This window comes from Salvia hispanica, chromosome 5 (genome assembly GCF_023119035.1).
Source record: "Salvia hispanica cultivar TCC Black 2014 chromosome 5, UniMelb_Shisp_WGS_1.0, whole genome shotgun sequence".
Taxonomy (NCBI): domain Eukaryota; kingdom Viridiplantae; phylum Streptophyta; class Magnoliopsida; order Lamiales; family Lamiaceae; genus Salvia; species Salvia hispanica.
In genome coordinates this window covers 16077618-16104561 of record NC_062969.1, presented here as the reverse complement: position 1 = coordinate 16104561, position 26944 = coordinate 16077618, and the positions used below count along the sequence as shown (strand labels likewise).

Here is a 26944-nt window from a genome sequence, read left to right as displayed (position 1 = left end):
AATGGAGAGAGTAGCTTTATTCTCCCACCTACATTATTCTCTTTATTCCTCTACTCGTAATTCTCTCATTATTTATCCTCCCTCCACTTAACTCTTTAAATATCAATTTTTTAAATTCTGTGTTTAAGGAAAGCACATCAATTATGACTGGACGAAGAAAATATGTTTTTGAGAGTTAAGGGTCGGCACTAGGGAAACTATCACTCACATACAATAATCTATGCGATCAAGAGTCGTGTTGTTTTGGTAACAATTCTCGCTTCAAAATAATCAGGATACTTTTGCTTTGAAATATAAAAAATTATAACAAAAATTAAATATAAAGAAAATTTTCTTTGTATAAAATATAAATATTTCTCTCTTCTTTTCAATCTCCTTATCTATAAAATGAATGTTATCACTTCCCATTCATCATTTTCCGTTTAAAATGGGATACTTTTTTCACATGCATTTTTATCACTTTAATATCTCATGTTAAAATACAATATACTCGCTTCGTCTAACAAAAATAGAAACACGTAAGATAATACGAATTTTAATGCATAATTAGTGCATTACAAGAATGACAAAGAATAAGTTTATATTAGTGGAGAATGAGTACTATATGAGTTCAATTTCATACCAAAAATAGAAATGGAGTATTTTATATGACAAAAATGATGAAATCTGTTTTAATAAAGATTCGCCAGAGAGAAGGATGGAAAATGGACAGTAAACATAGATCTTGTTTGGACCTATATATATAAAGAAAGAGAATTGTAAATAAATAACAAATCCCTAATTATAATAAATAAAAAATCACCGAAAGAGATTTATGATTTTTAGTGCAAGGCCATGCTAAATTATATTCATATGTTCACTCTGATCTCTTTAACTTCACGAAGCTATGTAAGATGAACTATGTGTGTCTTCATAATGAAAAAAATATAAATATTAATGAATTGTATTATACCATAATTAGAAAAAAAAACTGAATTAAGTATAGTACATTAAGAGCATCTCTAATGGCTCCTGGACTAGCAATAGGCTAGCAATAGCTTAGCCAAAAACTCCTCCTGCCACATCATCTAGGCTCTAGGGCTAGAAACTGTCTGCCACATCATCAGGATAAGAAACTGGACTAGCACTAGGACTAGCCATAATAAATAAAATTATTAAAAACAAATAAATTACAATCACGCAAAATACGGAATTAAATTTACGACACAGATACGGGAAAATGCAATAATTTTATTTAAATTAAAAAAATGTACATTAAAAAAAATTTACATAATTATAAAAAAAATACCCTCCTGCTTCCACACACGAGCCCCGCCTCACTCCTTGTCGCCGCCGTCGCCGCTACCCGGGACCCCCAAATCTGCCGCATCTGAGTCCCCGGCGTCTCTCGCCTCTCTACGTGCGCTAGCCAAATCGGCCCACATACCTTGGAGGAGGTCAAAAAGAAACTTTTTCTCCACAAGGTCAGTTGCCGCTTTCCATTCGCCTATGTTTTCCACATGTTCACCTGCGTTTGTTGATGCGCGAGGCGGGAGAGCTCGACTGAAGAATGGCCAGTAGGGGGGATGCCGACTGGGCCTCCTGGGACCCGTGGGCGACTCCCCTAGCTCCCCGCTGTGCCCTCTTTTGACCAACCGGGCGAGTGCGGCGAGTAAACGATGGATTGGACGGAAAATCCTGAGCATCGTCGGGGAGCTCGTGGGAACCACCGCTACTGCTGTAATCACCGGCGAGGTTCAGCCGCTGGTTCTTCGGCCAGCCAGCATCGACACCCACCCGAAATTCTCAGAATCCATCAGCACCTCATAGCAGTTCCAGTAGGAGAACTCCTTATAAACCCCCGTCAAGGAGAAGGCGGCCTCCGCCATCCTCCTCACATCGTCGTCAGTTTGGCCACTAGTCTTCATGCGGAGGTGGTTGGCGTACAAGCCCGCAAATCGGGAGACCGCAGCCCTGATTCGGTCCCACTGCTTTCGGCACTTCTCCCTGCTGTGTTGCTTTCCCTCCGGGCAAAATGTCTTGTAGGTTGCTGCTATTTTAGCCCACACGTTGATGACCCTCTGATTGTTCGAATGGAGAGGATCATCGCAAACACTCACCCAAGCCTTGGACAGCGCGACGTTCTCGTCATCCGTCCACTTCCTCCGTACCTTAGCCGAACTGCCGTTATTAGCCAGCTGCGACGACTCGTCGACCACCCCTTTGCCCTTGCCCCTCTTCTTCTTCGGTGCGCCCCGACCCTTACCCCGACCTACTCCCCCTATTTGAATGGGAGAGTCCGCATCCTCGAGATCTATCCCCAACTCCTCTAAGGAGAAAGTTTCAAGCCCAGTGAATTGCGTCTCCGCTGGGGTCGATGTGTTGGGAAGAAGCAGTCAAAAAGTCAAGACTGGGGCGATAGATATTGTCCCCCGCTTCCCCTGCATCCCCGGCTGCCACTCCGGCATCACCTGCATCCCCGGCATACACCCCGGCATCATCTGCATCCCCTGCACCCCCTGCCACCCCGGCATACTACTACCCCCGGCTGCCATCCCCAACATCATCTGCGGCCAAGGGTACATATTGTAGTACTGCCCATCGGACCCCATTCACCTCCCACGGTACTCGTGGGAGTTTGCGACCCGCTTGTCACTGGAGGCACTGGAGTAGAATCGTTGTTGTTCTCCATTTCGCGTTATTGCTCTTGTACAGAATTTAAGAGAGAGAGAAATTCGTTAAAACAAGTGGTGTCAATGAAAATAACGTGCAGATCGCGTATATATAGGGTTTCGAAAATTAAAAAAAAATGGCGCTGGCCGATCGGGAGCCTACAAAGGCGGCCAGCGGATCGGCTATCGCTCGTGAATTGATGTGGGCTAGCCGATCGGCTTGCCGATTTTCCACTCGCCAGTTGCAATGGTCGGCTAGCGGACCAGCCAGCGCCCGGGAATCGACTAGCCGGCCCGCTAGCCGCTATTGGAGATGCTCTAATAACACAGCACAAAATGAACTTAGCGCATCATTTTAGTGACCAAATATAAAAAGTCTTCTCAAAATCTATCACACTTAGTATAAAATGAACAATGTGTGGAATCAATTATTTTGTACCTTAGTGGCAAATTTTTATAAGTTGAACTATTTGTTTCTTCGAGAAGAGATAGAAAATTGGGAAAAGTGTGTAGATCTTAATATAATGGACATTTATTTTCTTTAAGAATTTGGAACCTTGATTTATATACCCAAACACTATTGATTTATTTGTTTTATGGTTAATTATGCAAAAAAAAGGTTTTGATTAGAAAGCAATTAATGGCCCATATGTTGAGGCCCACCTAAAATGGACTAGAATTTTATACTTATATCAAATCAAAAAGCTTAGTACTGGCGTATATATTTCTGGTGGAGCACATAACCATTTTCCTAGTTTCTAATTAGTAATTTATGTCAATGGAGAATGGCGGTTTTTGGATGATAGAAAAATATTCAGAAGTTAACCTGTTGAATAAAATTTAGTACAATTTTATAGTTAATTATTAGTGAAAAGATAAATTAAAAGTCTAGGTGACAAAAGTAGATTATAGAATCGGAAGAAATTCGTTATTGACTGGACCGTCTAATTGGGCCCTGATTTATTCCATAAAACTGAACTAAAATTGGCCCTTTTTTAAGAAATTTGAACTTTTTTTTTTCTGTAAGATGCAAAAGATGTTAATTCATTCCATAAAAAAATTTAGAAAAACAGGGTGTGAGGGATATAGATTGCACAATAAATAGTCAAATGCTCCGAGCATAACTGATTCAGGAAAAGTACATTTCAAAAACAAAACTTTTTCCTTTCCATTCGTAGTCCGTATTTAATTTCATGTTATCCCACTTGACGAAGAAAATAAATGAATCAAGATGAACGGATTAATTCTATAGATGAAACAAAAGGAATCACTTTTAGATTTTAATCAGGAAGTTCTATTCCTTCTTTTGGAGATGATTTAAGTAGAAAATAGTTAAAGATTAAAAAAAATAGAATCAATATGGACAAAAAAAGTTAGAAAAATTGTTTCTAAATCTACGCACTGATTGATATGGGATAGTTGGTTTAGTTGCATTTCATTGAAATGCACAATGTGAACTAGAGATCAGAATTGGGGAGAGCCGAGCCTCCTTTGAGATAGGAAGATGTATGTGCCTAATTTAATCCCAATAGCATCCTTCTTGTTGTGCATCGTCGTGTGCTCGTACTCCCTAGTCACACCGGGCTTCTCTAACGCGGTGTTCCTATGCCTTGAGCTCTTCTTAGTTCTTCCCACTCAATCGGATAGTATAATGTAGTACACCTTATATGCAATATAATGTGTCCAATCCTATTAGACTTGCATTCTTATTTTAATTTTGTTCGACTTCCATATGAGAAATTACTTAGGGAACACACTAGTCCTCCATTACAAGGGATATTGGATTTTTATTATTAACTAGTATCACGCCTATACTATAAACAGATTAATAACAAAATTAAATTTGAAACAAATCATATAATATAATGTTTAAACATTAAATCATGGAGTATGAAGATAAAAATCTATTACAATAGAGAATTAAACACAACTAATAATTATTCATCAGTTTTAAAACTTCTTTTTACACTACATTAACTTTAAAATTAAAATCAATCTTGTATATACTTAGGGTCCAATTCTTCCATAATCAATCTTGCATATACATCCGCTTGCTTCTTAATATTCGACAGCTTGTTTACGGAGGCACTTATTGTAATAATCTGCAATTAATTATATTATAAATTATGATGATCGAAAGTCAGTGTATAAACATTAATAAATCTAGACAATAATAAAAATAGTATAGTGGATTATTATTGCTGCTTACCTCTTTGACTTCCTCCTCTGTGATTCTCGCATCAGATCTTTATCAACCCTGCGCGGAGAAAAAAATTTATACAATGTGATGTGCAATTAATGAGTTTCCGATCGTGACACATTCTTTTCTTTTTCACAACTTACATGTACAATAATTAATGCTAATAAAGAACAATACCATAATTAATAATATTCTGCACCTAGCCACTTACGATCTCTATCACTCAAGCTGACTCTTTTTTACTTCAAGTTCCCATTTTGCTTTGTTAATTCCTCTTCGTGGAGCAAAGGTGGGAAAAGAAGTTTTGATGGCTAGAGTACTATACTAACAAACCGATTGGTTCTCACTTCTCACACTGTTCTCACTTCTCACACTAAAATTGTACTATAAGAAATGCAAAAACCAATTTTGCTGTGGGAGAAATCCAATCACACCTTTTTGATTCTCTAAGTGGATCTGTTCGGTCACATATGTAATAGTAGTAGATTAATAAGGCACCAAACTCTGACCTGCATAAGATAATCCCAAAGCATATGAATAAACAAAAGAAACTAAATCCTAACTCATTCCAAATCTGGATTTATAAAGCTAAGAACTTAAAACTACACACATACATGGCTATTAAAGTCAACCGATTCTCCAGCAAGAATGACTCATCCAGCGTAAGAAACCCGAAATATAAGAAACCCGAAATATAATGAAGTCAGTCGCATAAGGTGACATACCATCAGAGTAAGTTCAGATCATATCTCACAAACCTTATGAATTGTTAAGTGCAGTCATTAATGCCAAAGGATTACAATATTTTTAGAGAACAATATGCAATAACTAATTGATGAGAAACATGCAACATTATGCCACTAACTATACCACTAATCCACTAACTATGGAAACTAAATAACCAACTCTTATCCACTAATTATGAAAACGAAAATTCCACTCAAATGACAATGACATAAGTCAATTTCAAGAATAGATTTTTGCGAGCTGCGAGTTGTGGCAGTTAGCTATTCATTGTGATGATCTCCCAGTTCTTCGTTTTTTCGCAGAGAGTCGATAACATCGTCTTATGAGACTGTATGCTCTTTTCTTTCTATTCGAAAATCGCAGTACATTCTCAATATATCTTTTCTCTTTGTAGCGACTCTAACAGCACCTGACATACGATATGGTTATCATGCTCGATGCTCAATCGGCTACATTCGAAAGATCACATTCAAGGGAAGCATTTCTACTAATTGGAGATAAGTTAGAAATGAACTTACACAATATGTAGAAATCTGACGGATCTTTGGCTCCTTTTTGAAAAATTGTGGGCAACAGATGAAATTAATAAATAAAAGCGATAGCTTTTGTTTAACATTGCATGATTTTTATACGTAAATAAGTATTTGTACCAACTCTAGCTCTTAGTAATTATGCCACTAACGATGTCACTAATTCATTAACTATAGAAACTAAATAACCAACTCTTATCCACTAATTATGAAACTAAATAATTGACTCTAAACTAAAACACGTTGTCTTCAACATTCATATTTATATTTAAATAATAATATCTATTTTAAAAGGACATTTTCCTAAATATCCCCAAATCTCCCCATATTTTTCTAAATATCCCCAAAACTCTCATTTTATATATTGTATAGATATCCCCAAAACTCGCATTTTATATATTGTATAGATATTTTACTTGTTGTTTAAGGAATGTTCAAAGAAACATGTTTTCGTGTAGCCACTCTATTTATTCTTACCACTTAATTAATGACCATTTTAACAATGTACAATATTTAACTAATTTTACAGTAGGCCAATGTTTGATTATTACAGAACTAATTTTAAATAAAAATTGCAAAATCAAAACACAAAAGATAATTAATAGACAAAATAATGTTCATTATTAATTCATTAATATTTTCTATGATATGTTTGTCACTGAAAATTCTAAAATAAACTAAAACAAACTATCAGTGACCTTCGTCTTATAAACTAAAACAAACTAACAGTGGCCACGTCTCGTCTCTCCTTCTTCGCAATGGGGAATTCCGTAGAGCCATCGTGGACCGCAGTGGAAGGAACCTCCTTCGTCACACCGTGACAAGATATGTTGTAAATCTTAATTCTTCGACTCTAACTCACGATATTTGTAATTTGAACTCGAGGGTTGCTTTTTCTTCTTGGTCTCTAATTTGTATTATAAAAGGAAAATACCTTGATGATGAACTGAATATAATTGTTAAATTGTTCAAAAATGTTTGTTCATTTGTGTATATGATAGTACTCCCTCTCTGTCCTAGCTAAGATGACACATTTCTTGTTCGTTTAACAAAGAAGTTGAATTATAATTCCAAGTGTGTGTAACAATGTGTGTGTAGTGCGTGTGTGAAGGTGAAGCGTGTGCGCATGCGTGTGCGTGTGAATAGGAATGTTCACTATAAGGAAATTGTATGTTAGATGATATATTTATAACAAATTAAATATTTAAAAGATTAAAGAGAAAAAGTTCATAAAGTATCTTTACATAGTTATGTCAGCCAGCTGCAGATGGCGACACACATCCGGTACTCGTTGACTGCACCCCTCAGCTCCACCATCAGACGGTGATGCTCCTCCAGCCATTGCGCGTACTCCATATCAAAAAGTGTCACACCTAAAAAAAAAACGCAGAATCAATTCATTAATTCATTAATTAATGCAACACCCTTGAGTATCACGCCCTGTGTGACTTTTCTCACGCAGCTGCAATTCACCAATCGCACACATGGGTTGGGATAAATTTTCTCATCCTTAATTTTTTTCAATTAAGAAAGAATTGTACCTGAATTTATGTTGGTAAAGGGAGGCCTTGCCGCATTCTCATTTCCACCCAATAAAATTCCCTATAGCAAAAAAAGGAACATTTGGAGAATCTTTTTAACTATATATGAGATTGGGATTTAAGAGAAAAATAGTTAAATTAATGGAAATTAAATATAACTACTTGTACTCTAGCATTTTGAATTACATATTTTCTCATAGATTAGTTAATTAATGAAAAATGAAACTAATTTCTTGCTTTTTTTGTCTAAATTAAAAACATGCACTTTTTCCTAAGCCTGTTTTTTATTGTTGCTTCTCTACTCTGGGCAAGCCTTCTCAATGTGTGTTTTAGTGTGTGTGTGAAGTGTGTAGTGTGTGCGTGCACGTGCACGCGCATGAGCGTGTACGTGTGCGTGCATGTGCGTTTTCCGCATGCGTGTGAATAGTAATGTTGACTAAAGTTAATTTTATGATAGATGATATATTTATAACAAGTTAAATATGAAAAAAGATAAAAGAGAAAAAACATTTATGTGCATAAAGTATATATACATAGTATGCCAACCCGTTGTCAATGGCGACACACATCTCGTTCTTCGGCCGATACTCGTTGACCACACCCCTCAGCTCCACCATCACGCGGTGGTGCTCCTCTAGCCATCGTGCATACTTCATATCAAATAGCGCCGCACCTAGAAAATATGCATAATTAATTCAACACCCTCGAGATGCACACCCAGTTCGACTTTTCTCACGCAGCCGCAATTCACCAACCACAAACATAGGTGGGATAAATTTTCTCATCCTTACTTTTTTTTAATTAAAAAAAATTGTACTCACAATTATGTTGGGGATGCCTTGCTCTCCCGCATTTTCAACCCAATAAAATTTCCTTATAAAAAAAATGTACACTATACATCTCTTTTTTAATCTATGTGCCAAAAATAAATAAGTCTACTACGGTGGAACTGAGAGAGTATTATATTTAAGTTCAATATCATCTTTTAGTGTTAATTCCTTCGCTAAGGCTTCAATGTGCTAGATCCCCTTGCTGTATTAATAATTTTGCTAATTGTGAACGGAATTACCATGACTGGGACTAAGCGTTCATCAATTTTAAACTATATTAGCTCAATATTTTTTAACATTATTTTTGTATTTTATTTTTTTAAAATAATAAAAATATATAATTAAAATGCTTACTTGGGTGAAAATATGGTTAAACTACGTTGACCGTTACAATTTGACAGAACCATCAGATTTGGATCGATTATGATCTGAGTTGAAATATTTTGGATGCAAAAATTCAAAACATACTGTCCAGAACCAAAATCGTAGAATGATCATATGTTCAGGATCAATTTTGACATTTACTCGTATTCCAAATGTAATGTTTAGGACCAAAATCGTAAAAAGTCATGTTTAGAACCACATTTGGCATTTACTCTTCTCAGAAACCGATTGAAAATACATGAAATTCACTTTAGACAGAAAATAAATATTCTATGCAAACTCCTTAAGCAAGACAGTTTTAGTTTCGAATAAGTAGAAGAAATATTTTCAAGAGTTGAAAAACAAACCCCCACAACTCATGGTGTTTAAAGTGATATTTGCTTCAAATATGAGAATCAATTCGTCCATTATCAAGGATGGAAGACAGTCGCACTTTCTTCATCACCTATCTATACTGTCAGAAAATAGAGTTGAGTTCTTCTAGTCAACATCTCCATCCATGTCCAAACTTCGGAGCTTTTAAGGATTTAATAATTACCAGTGGAGCCTGGAGTTCGTCTCTAAATGATGCATCAAGGGACGTTCATTCTTTTTCTTATTCGAGACGCTCCATCTGTGGAAACAAGTAAGAACAGATATAGAGAGCGTTCTTTCTTTCGCAGAGACGGAAGCAAGGGTAAGGATAAAATAGAAGAAAAGAAGAAAAAAGTACCTTCCATAGTCCATCATTAAGATAGTGCATGTTATCAATACCAATTCCTTTGTTGATAGTTCGTCTGCATTTGAGAAAATCATTGGCAGGTTATGAGCTACGAATGTACTCTTTAGCAAAATAAATGCTCTTAATTTAAGCTCACGAACAACTATAACATGCAAATCAGATCTGTAATGCTATGCACAAGACAGACCTGTTAATTTCAAGCAGATGAAAGAAAACATACTAAGTTGATATGTGATATCATGCAAAATAAAATGCAAGGTTCAATGGTGAGAAACTCAAACATCACAGTTGAGTGTTTTTATCAACACCCAAGGGGTGAGGGGTGAGGCAAACCCCAACCTGTTGATATCGTCAAAAAAACATCAAAGGTTTTGTGTATATGATAAGGTATGCCCAAAAGTGGCACACCCTCAACCACAAAACAGACTAAAAGGACAGACCCAAAGAATGGAGCGAGTCACCTACCTACTCTACAATCAGAGTAATCAGAATGGAACTACATACATAGAGATTAGAAACAGCCCAAAATTGACTGCCCCAGAAATCATGTCAATACATACAAGAAACCAAATGGGCAGCCAGATCTTGAAATATAGGGGATCAGATCCGTTTATGAAACATATTAGATTTGTTGAATTGAGTTCAGTTATAGGGAAACATTTGTAAAAGAGAATGTATGGGAATTGGGAACATAGTCAATAGATCGAAGCCTCTTTAATTAAAGACACAAGGTTTTGAGAGGTTAAACTCCTTTCTAGCTAATGGCATGACCAGTAAACAAAAAGATAAAACTTAAAATTTTCCAAATAAATGATGAAAGGGAAAATAAGAGACATTCTGATATGAACTTACATATCTTTTGCTGACATCTTCGTAAATCCAATAGCTAGAGCATTTTCCTTTCCTTCAGCCATTATAGCCTGATAAGCTATCAATAATTTAGTGAAGAGCAATTTACAGTCAGCCAGTAAAACACGCTCCCGTGCAGATGTCTGTACCATTCGGCTCTTGTACTACTCCCTCCGTCCCACAAACATCTTTGGGCACATATTTTAAGAAATCTAGTGTTATTTGTATTGTTAGTAGAAAAAGGATTCCACTTTAGTGTTGTTTATATTGTGAGTGGAGATTCTGGAGAAAAGATTCCAATTTAGGAGCATCGTTGTGCAAATGATTGTAAAGTAATTGTAATTTGTAAGCATATTAATGGAACAATATAAGGTGGAGTAGTGCGCAAACAAAAGGAAAGAAAGGAATGTGCATGTTATTATGGGTCAGTAAAGTGTGCATGCTTTCATGGGATGAAGGGAGTACTATTTATATTTATTATTTAAACTTTAGTTAAATCTAAACAAATTAACTAATAGATTCTACTTAACAACTACACAAGGCCCAACTATGGATTAAAACACCCTAATTAAGAAACAAATAAAGAATAAATAAATTTAGCCTAATTATAAATACCTAAAATCCAAAATAAAAAAATAAAGTATAATTCATATTTTTTGCGCCCACACCAAAAACTTAGTCAGAACTAATTTGATTTAGTGAATGGTTTTAATGATCAATTCCCAACTATCTATGCATAAGCAAATTATAATAGAAGCAGTTAACCCATATTAGAATTGTCTAAATAGAGCACCAAATAAAAAGTTCAGACAATGACTTCTTACCACTGGAGTTTCAGCCTCTACTTCATCGTCCAACACACCCCCAGGAGATGTAAGCCCAGGGCACATAATATTAGCACCAGCAAGAACAAATCTTATCGCGCCCCTATCAACTTGCAATTTTTTCATGATGTTGGGATCTGCCAATACAGAGTATAAAAACAATAAATCTCTATGTTATATGTAAAACTAGCCCTTTCATGGGTTTCTGTTACATATATTTGTGCATTAAAAAATCCAATAGCCAGAATTCACATTTAAATTGGTTAGGTGAGTGATAAGAATAAGTTTTCACTTGTAGTTACATGAGGAGACTTTTTCCTTGAACTTTGATCCCAATTCAAGTTATAAAATAAGGCAGAAAGATATGTTGCAAAGCATCCGGTAAATCTATCTCTTAAAATAGGGGGTTATTGAGCAATGAGCATTGCATCCAATCCTCACATACAATCGAGGATTTAATACCAAATTTGAATTTGGCTGCCTGGTAATTCCGAAAATGAAAGTTGCTCAAACAGGTCATCACCTATTCTACAATGGCTAGGCCACAAGAAGAGCTTCCATTGACATACCAAATGAAGAACAAGAATGTATTCATAAAGTCAATATCTATAACTGCTTAGATTCTGGACTATTTAGTTGGGAGTGGTATTAAAATGGATTGGAACTTTTGAACTCAAAAAAGTGTGATTGTCAAGATTTTGGAATCTTTATGCAGTATATCAGAGATGCTCAGGAGTCAGAGGTGATATTTTAGCAGTCAGTAGATATACATGCAAACCAGCAGAACTGAAGTTAAAATTATAATATTTACATTGATGAAGCAGTCGTAGTGTTGGCATATAAGGGCCATCACGTATGTTGAAAAACAGTGGCACATTGTTCACCAAAACCAAATTTAGATGATTTGGGCTGCAAAAGAAATTGATGAGATTATCAGATAAAAAACGGAATCAAACACTTAGAATACATAGTACAATTAAGAGGCAGATGGCATATATCAGTTCCCATTTAGATAAAGAAGGCACCATTTTGCTACAATCAGTGGTGACTTTTTTGGCAACAAATCATCCAAAACAGGTTCAAGTCCTGGGTACTGCAGGAAAACAACAGTCCGTGTGAGTAAATGATATATCAATGGGAAAGTAAACTTCATCAGAAGTAGCAGCAAGAAAAACCTCTTCAGCAATACTTTGCCGTATTTTGCGCTGCACAGATGCCTTCACTTGATTTTGTGCAGAAACTTCTTCAGATGAGAACCTAAAAACATATAAAAATCAAATACTTGCAAGTTGAATCATTTTCAAAATCAATAATCAAAAGGGAAAAAGAAAACTCAAGCTTAAACAGACCCTCAAAATGAATAGAATGCTCAAAGGACACAGTTCTGAGTGATCAAATACCTTGTGAAAAGCTTCAAGATGTCAGACTAGAAGAGGATTAGTATTTAGTTGTAAATACCAAGTTGCCAACATGGAACCTTTCTTATTATTTCAGACAATTGGTGTGGCCTCTAACAAGCCTTCTCCCAGTTCACTAATTAACTTGATATATTCCAGGAATTGCTTAACTAGCGCACTCCTACCGCTACCTTATATGTTCGCAATCAAAGACTAATAGCATGCTCCAACCTTATTGGTCTACATATCAGAGATTTGTTACTGAGTCTTTTTATGACTTTCACCAATTTATCATCATATTGATATGGTGAAAATGAAATCACATTGTAAATTTTCAACTTAATATGAACTATTTCCAAAGCTCATGGCTAGAAAACATTACAAGAAAACAACTTTCAGTTTGGCGTCTCAACAAAATAAGTCATCACCAAAGGTCATGGCTAGACAACATTCTATCTCATCATGAATCCACTAAAGAAGCAAAGATCCCGACAATTCAGATGAAACAAATAACAGAAACAAACATAGAAAGATGGAGCAAAATAAGAATCTAGTAATTCCTGCATCCTCAACACTCCACAGTGATAAAATTGAAGGAATCACAGAAAATCGAGCAAGTTTTAGGTTCGTCGAATAAGCAGAGAAAGAAGATATAAAATTGATTTTAATATTGCTAATAAACGCAATAGAAAGCTCAAACAGATAAATCTAACTCCTTCAAATCGATATGAAGAAACAATTAGCACATTAAAAACTAAAAAATCCGCGGTTGCAAGAGGCTCAATGAATTGTGGGTGGAACTTACTTTTTGAACATTCTTACAGATAGAGGGAGCTGTGGTGGCGATCCTCGCCGGAATTTCAAGGGTGAAAGTAGGGATTTTTGGGAGACGCAGAGCGAGAGAGAGAGAGAGAATATTGGGCTCGATGGGGTAGGACTGTGATTTTGGATTTAAGTTGGGCCATTCGGTAAATTACGTTAATTGGGCCAACTTACTAGTCTCGTTTTAGCTTGTTAACTTTACTAAATATTTAATGCAACGTAGGATCCACTTTTATATTTACAGCAAATAATAATTTAGTTGATAATAAAGTCTATTTATTCAAAATGAAAAAAAGGCAAGTAAAACTTTAAATTGCAGATAATTCGAAATGACAAAATGAGATATTTTTTTGTAGATAGTAGAGTAGTTAGTTGTAAGGTGGATAGTTTTGAACCAAAGAAAACAGTACTAGAGATTGTACATTTTGGTTGGGTTGTTTAGTGAGGGAGCTATTTTTATATTGATTTTATATTTATAAATGGCTGTCACACTTCATTAAAAATTTTATCCTCTATTTCGTGGAGTCTCTTAAACCATTTTGTTCCTACTCTTTACATTTGTAGTGAAGAACTTTATCCATAGTTTGATGTAGTCACCTCAATTTGTAGTGAAGAACTTTATCCTAGTTTCTTATCCCCAAGCATGGTAAATAAAACTTATTCCTTGTTTGTATCAATGTAAGTTAAAAAGTCCAATATTCTCTAATGGACTGCTTGGTATGATTGAATGGAATGAGGGTGGAATGGAATGGAAGTTAGAATGGAATGGAGGTTGGAATAGAATGTCAATTTCTTTGGATTTCCTTTGCATTTTCATCCATTCACTCATTCATTCCATCACACCAAACAAATGAATAGAATGGAAGTAGGAATCACATTCCATTCCACCATTCCATTCCAACATACCAAGTAGCCCCTAAGTTTCATGAGTTTAAATATGGTTTTTAGACTCTAAATTGGTGTAATTACCCTTCATAGGTCGCATTTTGAGATGGAATGAAGATGTGATGAAATCAGACATAAAAAATGAGCCAAAAGAATGGATAACATAAAAAATGAGCCAAAACATGCATCTTAATACACTCAAACATATTATTCACAAGCTTTGCATAAGCAAAGTTGCAAAAGTAATGAGGTAAGATATTCACTACAACCAAAGCAGCATCGTCCGAGCTTTAGCTTAAATCGATAAATGTGGATATGGAGGTAAGATATAATGGAACGAAAATCTTCAATAGACTCCCTCCGTCAACAACACATGTTGCATTACTGTATAGTTCTTTCTTCAGGGGGCATCCCATCACCATGCTCCTCACTCTCATCTGCAACCGACTTAATTGAATCAGAGTAGTCTGGTTCTGGTCGAGGAAACAATAGCTTCAGCCGGAAAGCATCAACACCATTCAAGTAGTAACGGAAAAGCCTCTTGGCTCTGATAAATCCCAGACGACCATACAGTGCTAGTGCTCCTTTATTGGTCACTTCTGCTTCTAGTGTTACCTTTGAAGTTAGCAGAAAACAATTTTAGAAAAATAACACCCCATAGAATGTGAAGAGGGACAAACTAACATACCTCCTCGCAACCTGATTCCATCATCACTTTAATTGATCTACTAACAAGCTCAGTTGCTGTCAACGAAAACAAGCAAATAAATATCAATTATATGAGCACAGGATAAAGTATTTTTAAACGGGTACGCAACCACAGATGCATACAACTACTTTGTCACTTATTCAGCACAAACACTTAATTATATTTTACTGTAATAACATGAAGAACTACCAATGCCTCGGCCTCTGTAAGAGTTGAGAACAACAAGCATGGCGATGTATCCTCTGAAAGTATGACGATGATCTCCCATTTTGCACACCACCGTGCCAACACATTTTCCTTTATGGAATGCCTGCCAATCAACCAATCAATTGAAAAATCCTAATTCCTAGTGACAGAAAGGGTGCATAGAGGGAACTAACGAGAAAAGAGAGATTGGGCCAGAGATAGACGAAGTATCGGTAGGTGAAGATGGAATAAGGCTCACTCAGCTCCTGATCCACGAGATTCATAATCAGTGGCAGGTGATGCTCACCGCTGTAGCTCATGTACTCTATCTCAGACGTATCAAACTCCAACGCCATTAAAGCACCACTCTTGTCAGTCGGCTAAATGTAAGAAGGGTACACTGATTAAAAACCAAAAGAAAACAATTGCAATGAAGTTGCGCACGAGATAAATTAAATAGAGTGTTTCATGCAGACCAATTAAATATAAGGAGTTAAATGTTATGTAACAGCTGCATAAACCATGCTGAAACACACAAGAATCTAAAATACAAAAGAACCAAAAAATCGCAGTGAGACTTCCCAAAGCAGTACAAGCTTAAGGTCTTTATCAGATATATTTAGATAGCAAATAGGGCTAAACTGACACCGTACAATTTCTGCATAACAATAATTTTCGAATTCGAAATAGTATACATTGTATAGCATCACAATGAAAATGTAATTCTGTTAAACTAAAGCAAATCTTCACTCACTCCACGTTTTAGTTCTTTCACAAGTCAAGCCAAGCTTAGTCACAGTATGTATAAGCACCCCTCAAGAATCAAATGCAGCCCTCCTAAAACTGCAAGAACAACTCGCCACCTCGTGTGTGCAAAAGAGGCTTCTTCCACACCATCAGCTGCCAAAGAAATTCCATCTGAGACGAATTCCTAAGTTATTTTTAGACTACAAAACTAAAAAACTAATATGCATGACCCACTTTAGAAAACACTGACAACGCAAATATTTCAAAAGGAAAACATTCCCTGTGAAGTTCATTAGGACTAGTCACTAGGGAAGATAGTGACATCATTATTCTATCTTCCTGTATGCTATGCTTTCTTCTAAGAAGTTTAGTTGTAGGAACACAAATCATTGCTTCAAGAGCATCCTAGTTTTCAGGTCTCCTATTCTTAACTTCAACAAAGGGGGGTTCTAGATGCTCAGAGATACTCCCTCCGTCCCATAAAAGTTGAGTCGTATTCCTTTTTAGTCCGTCCCAACAAAGTTGAGTCATTTCCTTTTTTAACAAAAGACAAAACATCTAATCACTCTTCCTTTATTCCATCATTTACTTTACTCTCTCTTATCTTTCCTACTTTTTTCATCTCTCCTATTTATTTAATATAAATTCTTAATCTCCGTGCCCAAAAGTTTTGTATCAACTTTTATGGGACGGAGGGAGTACTAAATATACATAAACAAAAACATGATTAAACACGGTATCTTTAAACAAAACTAGACAAAGATTTCACAAAAGAATTGAGATGTTCATATAGTATCATATAGCATGATTTTAAAGTACTTTAAATCTTAAATCACAAATGTTATCCACAACACATGACACAACCCTTCACCTAAAATTTTAAATAAAACTCCAGTGCAGAAAAGGGGTCATAATACAGCGCATAAGCACGATATAGAGTTAACTGATCTATAACCTATTATATGAATGAGAAATAGACCTCACTTAATATGGTCCTAATGACCGAACAAATCATATGAAAATGGAAAACGGCATTAAAGCTGATATTATGCGAATAACCGAAATTATTAAAAAAGATATGTTCAATCAAAACGAAACCTTTTAAACAAAAAACACCAGAAAGCATCCAATCCCTAAATCTAGATTTGAACTTCAGAGAGATTCTTCCAATAATCATTGGCCACGAATATGTGTTGCATAGAGAAATAAACAATGAAACAAAATAAACAAATGTCAAAAAAGAATTGAAAAAACCAAAGATAAGGAAAAAGATGTCCCTCAGAAAAGCCTATTTTCTACCTGGCATAGCAATAAAGAGATGGTTCCTCAACCTCCATTGCAAGAGGGAGCACCAGCCTGCACAGTTCCAGATTACTAAATATTTCATCCATGGGACATCTTCCAAATTGAAATTTCGAAAACAGAGTGAAATCGCCAAATTGAGTGATCGATTCATAACAGCAAAAATCACAAAACAGAACATGAAATGTAGGAAGAATACAAAGGAATCTTATTCTCCCTATAGAGATCAGAATCAGTAGCACTGTAGCAGATAAGAAAAATGGCAAAACCTAAAATGCAGTGAGAATTTTACTAAAATGTTCTGGTTTTTGAGCAGTAGAATCGCGAAATAGCAGATTATTGTGTGTTGGAAAATAGAGAAGGGAAGAAAGATACCGCAGTGATGAACAAATTTGGAGGAGAAATCTCGTGAAGAAGAAGAAGAAGAAGAAGAGAGTGGCGGCTATTCTGAAATGCTTCGATTTCTAGGGGTTGTCTGATTTTGTGATTACTCTTTTATTTTTATACGTTTTTGTTTTGTTTTATTTTGAAATCAATGTGCCACATATTTGGGCTTTTTTTCTGTTTGGACTTGATTTAGGTTAGTAAAACCCAAACAATGGGGCAGGGTTTAGCTTGATATATAATAGTATATTTTGTTAATATAAAATTATAATTTTATATCTACAAAATGAGAAAATATACATAATGCTACAACACAATATTACTTTCTCAATTAGATTTAAATAAAATACATATAAAGATGAACAACAAATAATCCTTAAATGGGCAATGACATAAATAGAAAAAGTTAAGACTAGCAACAAATAAGAAACTAATTTCATTCTGATAAATTACTTATCTTGTGTTTGAAAATAATAATTACAATAATAACCGTATAAAATGATTAAAATTATTATTAAATGCCTAAATACGTGCAACGGCATCCTCGCACCAAAATTTTGAATCCAAGAAAAATAAAATGATCAAAAATACGTGAAAGAGAAAGTAAACAGGAAAGTATTCACGCTTCACACAAGCTAGTTCAATAAAGAAGAGAGAATGTGTCACAGATACACTAAACAAGAGAGTATTCACGCTTCACAGTTTACACAAAGTCTAGTTCTTGAATAGTTTAGGCAATCTGCTTAATTTACATATAAGATGATAACATGGAGGAGAAACGGACAGTGGTTTCTACCAGAGAAACTGTCTCATATCTGCACCATACAAGTAACCAAGCCAAGAATGAATTGCCTGACATACGAGCCATGTCAGAGGAAGCATCCCCGATTCCCAGATAGACGAGCGCATCATCCACTGCTAAAAGCGGGGCTAGCTTCTCATTTGCTAGAGGAAGGCCCTCGTGGGCCCCGGCTCACTAGCGAGTTCCAGCTGTTTTTGCTCAAATGTCCACTTTCGCAGTATGACCCCCCCAGACCGTGAGAGCTGTTGAACCCCTTGGAGGGAGTATGGTCTTTGTGCATTTCTTGAACCGTAGATAACGCTCCTTCGTTGTTTTGATGAGAGGCACCGTTACTGTTTGTGGACAAATGAGCATAAGCAGGGGCGTGTGACTGCGATGAAGCAGTTTCCCCTGATTTTGATTGCTCCGCTGAGGCAGAGTTTTCTTTGCCATCGAGCTTTTTGGTATTCAGGAAACGGCCTCCGGAGCCTCTTAACCTTTTCATAGCATGTTTATGACGAGATTCATGAAGGTAAGGCTGCATTCACCGATACAGAAACAGCATAAGTAGGATTTTTGGAGAAACATTCAAGTAACACCAATAAAATCTGTAATGTTATGCACTTAATATTCCTTGTTAAACCAGTAACAATGCAAAGGCTACAACTCTCTCTGGTTCAGAAAAGAAGAGATGGTAAGTGACAAATCAACAGTTTTCACAAGTAACATTCATCCATGAGTTGTCACCCTTTCTTTGGGTTCAAAAAATATACAGTATGGAAAACGCTAACTAAGAAATGATATACACTGAAAGAGAATTAATGAAGAGGCATCTAAACCATAAGATCAACATATACATGTATCAAACATTTTAATGCATGTCATATTAATGGTATCCACATGAAAACTGAAAATCAAGAGTCAAATTTATGAAATACTCGATATGCCACACAGAAATCAAGTTAAACTTCTATACTAGAAATAGAATTATTGCATTCTAACACTTAAGTTCTTAAACTACAAGGACGAAGAAAAAAATTGGTGGAGCAGCATGTATAATTATGTGCTCTCTGTGTAAGGCACGTTTCCCCCAGATCAACCAAGTATTATAAACTAAGGAAATGCATGCAAAAATTGAAGGGAAAATAATTTCATTACTTTTCTGTTTTTCACCAATTTCTTTTCCAATTCAGCTTTTGCTCGTATTTGTCTGCGCCTCAGAATTCCATGGTACTGCTTTGCATTCACATAAACAGGTTCTTCTTCCATTTCAAGAGGCAGAGGCATTCTTCCTGGATGATAGCCGAGCAAGTGAGGATGCACCTGCAACCGATCCACCAATCGAGACAAGTTTCCAATGTTAAATTAAAGGAGAGAAGAGAATACTTCCTAAGGCACCAAATAACGTAATAACATAAAGTCCAGTACATACAAGAAGTCAACAAGGTCTTTACATAAAAATAGTGAAGTAACTCTCACTCCAAAAAGAAGACTTAATTTTCAGAAATTTGAAACAAACATGCATCACATTAACCAGTTTCTTTAACGAAAACATTCTGCGTCAAACAAACAAAGCTAATCATACAGGACTATTTTAGATCAACACGGACATTTCTTAAACTTCAATTTACTCTGAAGACTGAAGAATTGAGACTCCCGCACCTATCCCTCGCTGAGAATGTAGAAATTTCCCTTCACACACTCACTCAAGAATACCCTCATTACAAAAGGCCAAGGAAAGGAAAAAAGAGAGGTTTAGGAGGGATAGGAAACCACGACGAAGGGAGAAGGGCCATGATATAAAAACTGTCTCTGAGTTTCAAACTGGAAATTTGAGCAGTACTTATGGCATACCTCAAACAAAAATAGGTGGAATTTGGATAAAATAGAAACTGTTCTTCTTTTCCAAACATGTTCATCATTCCACCAGATGAGGGCAAAAGATGGACGTTATTCAAATGCTCGAGTCAACCCAATTGTTAACAGTCTATTCTAATTGCTAGAATGGAAGACATTCAAATTGTTTTGACTATAAATACCCATGTTTAAATATGCACTGAAAAAACTACATACAGAACATATGTGCTTACATATGCTGATGCACAAACAACTTCTAATCTACATGTGTATGTGGTAAACATGTGTGTGGGGTCATGTGCACGTATGCAGAGAAGATCCAAAGGAGTTACATAGCAGAGAAGATCCAAAGGAGTTACATAGCAGAGAAGATCTAAACATAAAAAGTGTAATCCAATCAACAATTTATAAGGAAACACCAACATAGCATATTTATGATATACTCTGTCTCTGCTTTTCCTTCACATAATATTTCCCTTAACACCCATGTCAGGCTTAGTTTTAGAGTTCTATCCCCTGGGGAGGGCAAGAGTGAGATTTGTCTTTACCGGCGCCCCATATGTCAAAATCCCCCCATATTGTGGGTCCGCATATGGATATGATGTCAGCATCTGCAAAGTTAAAAATAAAAAAGAAAAGCAAATAGAAATTGTTAAATATGTTAATCTAGACAAGACACAGATCACTTTATTACTGAAAACTGCCTTGCAGTATTAACTGTGCCATATCTATGTCTTTCATATTTGCTGGGGAGAGAAAGGGGGTTGCTTACAATAGAATGACCAACAAGCTCCATTTGTGCATTTGCATCAAGATGTTGTTGCTCTTGCTCGCCATTGTTTCTATTCAAGTCTGGAAGGGGATGTATAGACCAAAATTAGCTAAACCAGAAATAAATGCCCATATAAGACATGAATAAAAAATCAGAAGGGAAGTGAAATGGAAAGACTCTCAAATATTGACAAAGTGATCAATGAAATCAATTGTCAAGCAATCCAGAGTTAATATACTTTTCTTGGACATTCATCATAAGAAACCACTTAACAAGACCATTAGTTGTTTCGGATTCTAATTTTTAAAAGCAATTTCAAATGGGAAATCTGGCTTTCATTCAATATTGGCTAATAATATTGAAGATACCCAAAATTAGAGTTGTTTGCTTAAGAGTTAAACACGTATTGCATGTCCAGGAAACAATTATCCTTAAGTGGTGTCTAAAATGTCCAAGAAAAGTACAGCTTTTATAATTTCAAACTGTTCTCAATGCGAGCATTTGACCATGGAATATTATGTTCAAGCTATGCTGTCTGTAACTGATACCAGATCTATGAAATTAGGTTATTTGAAAGTGATAAGTACCAGGGTATGATAAAAAAAGGGTATCATGGCTGTATGCTGTTTCTCAACTTGTCTGATTGTTGTCTAGCTTCTCCTCCTTATTTCTTTGTAATACAATTTTATTCTTTCTCATTATAATTTCTGTTTCTTAGGATCCGATCCTAGTGGTGAAAACTAAATTTAAAGTAGTTAAAATTATCGTGCACTCAGATTATCTGGATTTGGTTCCATGACAAACTATGTGATGATACTGTCTTAACATTGAACACCTAAAGAGGATACTTCATGCCGTATGGATCTGCATGCTATTTTGTTCAATATCTTCTCACATAGAAAACATGAAGTAGTAATAGTCCATGGATACTTTCTTTCACATGTTGCATACTTTAGTGGCTGTGGGTGATTGATCGACTTTCCCAAAGTTATTTACAGAACTTTCTGGGTTAAGTTTCTCAAGTTCAAATTATGAGTTTATTGTGGTTACTTAAAGATTTAATTTGCAGTTTTAACATGAACATTTTTTCCCATGGTCGCATACTCGCATTGAGAACAGTTTGAAAAATGAAACCTCAGACATAGCGGGAACAGCACAAAGTATAACTTGAATAGCAGATATAATATAGAGTTTAAAGTTTAAACATAACAAAGCAGTAAAATATGTGGCACAAGAAAGGGTTACCAGAGTGAAGAACAGCATTAGTTTCTGTATCCCTGGGGATCCCTTCAACAGAGCCTTGTGGTTGAACAGCTGCATGATTTATGGAACTATCTTCTTGCTGCCCTGAAGAAGGCATGTCATTGCTCCCAAGACCCTGCCACCAAGGCTGACCATAGGGTGTTGAGGTCTGGATGCTTCTTAGTCCTTTCTCTACTTGTCTATTAGTATTACTTTTTGTAAGCGTGGGCATTTTCTGTTGACTCCCTCCCAAATATTTAATGGCCTAAACATGATCTTTAAACCATCCAATCATTTATATGCATAAACAACTCACAGAGACACTACCCAACCAGTCAAAAAATGAGAATCTACAAAACCAACAGAAATCTTCTAAAGTGAGGAAGATCACCTAGGTAATGCTAACCACCTAGAGTATTGGATCAGTAATATACAGATTTAAAGCGCATAAACAAAAAAAATTCTATAATGCGTGCACTTCAATTGCTTACGGTAAAGCGCATATCTGTCAGAAGCACCATCATTAAATTCTCTTCATCTTAACACTCTTTACCGTAAGATACCCAAAGATTGATAAAATTCACAAATATTATAGTGAGACACACAGCTATGTAGCAGGCACTGAACAGCCTAAACTATGCCAAGTCAGGACTTCAACAATCAGAGGGTTGGAATTTCACCAGTAAGCAGATCTATTAGCATAACCTTGAGTTCCCAATGCAAGTAAAGCAGAAACTTTACACCCCTGATTTACATATGCTTGTACCAGGATATACAAGATACAGTACAAAATAAAAATGTAAACTTCCAACCATGATTAGAAAGATGATTTTGCCAAGAGAAAAATGATATTTGCCAACTTGAATTGAAATAGTAGAGTGGATAAAATCACGCAGAAATTTCAAATACATCGCCATAGTCACACTCATACTTAATTACAAAAAAAATCATCAACCACTCATTAAATTTGAGTAAAAAAAACTCACCAATCAAACCATAAGAATCTATAAATACAGAATCAGTAGGATGAAAATCCAGAAGTTAGTTCCCAACTCAAATTCTACAAAATATCCATGTTCAAAATTCGCATAGCAGGAAGCCAACACACACATGCACACAAAGCAATCGGTGGGGAAACCAAAATCAATAACATATATCTCCTAAATCCAGAAAAAGGAAATTATAATTCAAACTCAAACCAATAATTTCACGTCTTCCAAATAAGAATTCGCAAACTCAAAATCAATCATACAACACAAAAGCACAGATACCATAAGCGGGAGCACTGGATTAGTAATCAATCAATTAGATAAAATAAAATCCAAAAATTACCCTTAATTGTGAAGAAGGTAATCCCGAAGCTATGTGAGACCCATTTTAGCACTGTTTCGTGTGCTTCATCACTTTGTTTGATTATTTTCTGGAGAGAGAGAGTCAGTATTTTGTGTGGACTTTATATTAATAATTAAATTAAATTAAATTAAATTACTGTCGCAGTTTTTTAATTTCTACGCCAACGTCGTTCTCCTTGTCTCTGTTAAGGAGGGAGAAAATAAAATTAATATAGCTATTTTTAAAAAAAAATCAAACATTAATATTTGGATTAGCTAATGGCTTGAACGTGTTCTGGTGGCCCCATGGAGATAAAAAGTCGTAAATGTCCTTTAATGTTTAACTGTTTCTATCAACGCATCAAGGAGTCTAGGGTAAATTCATGTTTGAGTAATTATGCACTGTCGATACCCAAAGCAATTATTAATTTAATGTGTTATTTGATGGCATTTCTATATTATAAATAATAAATAAGCCGTATTATTTGGTGTGTGATTGGGAGGCTACCTCGTCAAAATATAACACAGATATGAGAGAATAAATACTGGATTCGTGCATTCAGATTGTGCAACATTGTAGGTGATATAAATTTTAACGAACTATTTAGAGTTGTGATCAATGTCGAACCAATTTTAAAGATCGAACTAGAGACCAAATTTGGGCCATTAGACCTAGTATTTTTGATGAGATGTGCTGTTGTGAAAAAATTTTCGGCTTCATTACAATCTCATTTTACTTCATTATATAGGTTTATTACTTCATTTTGTACGTAATACCTTGAAACTACAACATGTTTTTACTTGCTTCCAATAGGATTTGAAATTATTCAACATATGCTTCATTCAAATTCATTGACGTGGGTTTTTGCTTGATTAACATTTAAAAATGCAATTTATTCAAGTGGGTTTATTACTTCATTCAGAAACGTTATTACTTCATTGGATAAGATTTTTACTTCATTCCCGTAGGACTTCAAATGCTTCTACACATACTCCATTCCAATAATTTATTACATTATTCCATGTATTTATTAAACCATATTAGCGCCATGGCGTTGGTGATAGATATTGTAGAGAGAAAGAACGGCACGCGACGGCGAAACCACATTTACTTACTGGAATGAAGTAAAAACCTACTAGAATGAAGGTTTTTACTTCATTCCAGTACGTAAATGTGGTTTCGTAACATGTTAGTATGGCTTATTTACCTTCAGATGAATTAAAATAGGCTCGTGATGAAGGCGAAAATAATTTATAAATTTTTGTATCTTATCCATAAAAACTAGATCTAAAAGCCCTAATTTGATAGGGTTCAATGATTCGATCTTTAAAAGTGGATTTGTGAATAATGGGACTCTATGTCAGTATTTGGTTTATAACAGATAAAGAATTCTATCAAGTAAAAATAGTGATATAGGGTGGTGGATCATGAGTAGATTGTTTTATAAATAAAGTATATATTCGATTGGATAGATAAAATAATAGTGATGTATAGGATAAATTAAGACGAATTTTATATTAAATTAAATTAGTATTGAATTTTATATTATTATTTGATTGCTTAAATTATGTGATAATTTTAATTTGGTGTTTGATAGATAAAGAATAAATAATATCTACATCTACTTTTTTTTTAAAATAAAAAGAATTAAAACTAACGAATCTTAATTTAAGCTTCTTCATTTTAATAAATTAAAAATTAAATTTCAATTAATTACTAATTAATTAAATATACTTTGCAAAAACAATTAATTAATAATATCAAATACTTCTTGGGCATCTCAACACTAAAGAGAGAGACTCTTGACATCAGGAACTTCGAGGATTGAAGACAACTTATGTACCTTTTGCAAGGATGAACCTGAATCGCTCGAGCACCTTTTCTTCAGCAGCAAAGTTTCATCAAAATTATGCTATTTTTCTTGTAACTGCTGGAGTGTGTCAATTTGCTTGCCAAAAGGACCAAAGCATGCTTTATCTCATGGCTTGGTGCCCCTTCAAGAGGTTTGACAAGAAAATATGAATCCTCATGTTCTATGTTGTCTTGTGGATGATTTGGGACATCCGGAATAAAATAATTTCCCAATACTTCACACCAAACTGAGAGTTCGAAAAGAGAAGACTTTTTGTGGCGCTTTGGCAAATGAGTGAGGGGTGGTTGGCGCTTAGGATTTCCTTTTTCCATATACAAATTGCAAAAAACTTGAACGATGTTAGAGGCTGGCGAGACTTTGAAAGTAAAAGGAACTAGATGGATGAAGGCATTTGAGGTGTGCTCTTTTATGGTTTTGCTATTTTTTTCTTTCTTTCTTTTCCTCTGGTACAGGCTTTTCTGTTGTTGGTGTTTTTGGTTGAACTGGTTCTGTGGCTTTTTGCTGAGAGATAGCTAAGTGAGGGGTTTTGCATAGTTTTTTGGGTATGTTTTTTTGTGTTTTGTTTGTTTATTAACTATTTTGCTCTTTGCGCCTTCAGCTTGAGTATTTCTTTTGTATAAAAAAAATCAAATCAAATACTTAATAAAATCTTTTTAATAAGTAAATTTTAATTAATTAATCAAATATCATTGGGGTTTTTTGGTTAGCCTTCGTTGCCCACCCGCCTAGTAAATTAATAATTGCACGGATTGATAATTGATATACACAAAATATGGAGTATTTAATTTAATTTAATTGTTATATTGGGACCATACAATGTAATGTAATATCATTTCCACCTATATAAGTCGAACAAAAACGAATGTTGCTAATAACTCATTTTAGCCCAAGGCAATAGAAATAAATTTACCTTGGAGAAATGATATGCTTACCTACTTTATATAAATATTATCCTCGTTCGTTTGATTTGATGCATGCTTAACATTATTAATTTTATTTTATATATTTAGTTTGATTCTAGTGTACTTTATAACAAATTGAGCTTTAATTTTAATAAATTTTGTTAAATTAAAAATATCAATAATATTTTTTAATACATAAAACAAACTAAATATATAAAACAAAACAAACAATGTTAAACATGCGTCAAACGAAGATTAATAGGCCAAATAGTGAAAAGGTATCATGGGTGAGATTAATTAACCCTAAGTTCATGGACTATCCATGATATTTTTAAACTTCATTGGCTATTTTTTGTTCAAACTTGAAAGTTTATGTACTAGTTCACTCTACTTTTTATGAGTAGAGAAATTATTTATAAACCGATTTGTATAAAAGAAAAAGAAATTGAGATTATTTTTCATTGGCACGTGGATAT

The 26944-nt window shown here is 35.1% G+C and overlaps 3 protein-coding genes and 1 non-coding gene across 15 annotated transcripts; all 4 read right to left on the bottom strand.

The window, feature by feature from the left end:
• Positions 1 to 9166: 9166 nt before the first annotated feature.
• Positions 9167 to 13624, bottom strand: LOC125186794 (malignant T-cell-amplified sequence 1 homolog). Of its 2 annotated transcripts, XR_007170505.1 has the most exons (9): positions 13480 to 13624; positions 12453 to 12534; positions 12303 to 12370; positions 12089 to 12186; positions 11278 to 11414; positions 10457 to 10524; positions 9596 to 9659; positions 9422 to 9496; positions 9167 to 9337 (listed from the first exon to the last, which is right to left on the bottom strand). XR_007170505.1 is itself a non-coding variant. In XM_048083235.1 (8 exons), exons 1-8 carry the CDS (start codon positions 13488 to 13490, stop codon positions 9479 to 9481), a joined length of 546 nt encoding a protein of 181 aa, XP_047939192.1. In that variant the 5' UTR covers positions 13491 to 13624; the 3' UTR covers positions 9167 to 9478. The 2 variants fall into 2 exon arrangements, 1 of the variants encoding a protein (XP_047939192.1); XM_048083235.1 differs by having other exon boundaries at positions 9167 to 9496.
• Positions 13625 to 14523: 899 nt separating this feature from the next.
• LOC125186119 (N-alpha-acetyltransferase MAK3) lies at positions 14524 to 17827 on the bottom strand. 9 transcript variants are annotated; one of them, XM_048082442.1, is made up of 7 exons: positions 17701 to 17814; positions 17323 to 17379; positions 16031 to 16194; positions 15471 to 15656; positions 15280 to 15400; positions 15070 to 15125; positions 14524 to 14996 (listed from the first exon to the last, which is right to left on the bottom strand). In XM_048082442.1, exons 4-7 carry the CDS (start codon positions 15630 to 15632, stop codon positions 14763 to 14765), a joined length of 573 nt encoding a protein of 190 aa, XP_047938399.1. In that variant the 5' UTR covers positions 15633 to 15656; positions 16031 to 16194; positions 17323 to 17379; positions 17701 to 17814; the 3' UTR covers positions 14524 to 14762. The 9 variants fall into 9 exon arrangements, with proteins under 9 accessions (XP_047938399.1, XP_047938401.1, XP_047938398.1 ...); XM_048082444.1 differs by having other exon boundaries at positions 16031 to 16176; XM_048082441.1 differs by lacking the exon at positions 17323 to 17379 and having other exon boundaries at positions 15471 to 15676; positions 17701 to 17827.
• On the bottom strand, positions 17297 to 17418 carry LOC125191460. The gene has a single exon (XR_007171142.1). It is a non-coding gene; the product is annotated as a small nucleolar RNA snoR130 (small nucleolar RNA).
• A 500-nt stretch (positions 17828 to 18327) lies between the features above and the next one.
• On the bottom strand, positions 18328 to 23807 carry LOC125189168 (nuclear transcription factor Y subunit A-4-like). 3 transcript variants are annotated; one of them, XM_048086423.1, is made up of 6 exons: positions 23694 to 23807; positions 22365 to 22626; positions 21120 to 21199; positions 20896 to 20958; positions 19649 to 19813; positions 18328 to 19028 (listed from the first exon to the last, which is right to left on the bottom strand). In XM_048086423.1, exons 2-6 carry the CDS (start codon positions 22591 to 22593, stop codon positions 18648 to 18650), a joined length of 918 nt encoding a protein of 305 aa, XP_047942380.1. In that variant the 5' UTR covers positions 22594 to 22626; positions 23694 to 23807; the 3' UTR covers positions 18328 to 18647. The 3 variants fall into 3 exon arrangements, with proteins under 3 accessions (XP_047942380.1, XP_047942379.1, XP_047942381.1); XM_048086422.1 differs by having other exon boundaries at positions 22365 to 22637; positions 23694 to 23790; XM_048086424.1 differs by having other exon boundaries at positions 22365 to 22509; positions 23694 to 23781.
• Between the last annotated feature and the right edge of the window lie 3137 nt (positions 23808 to 26944).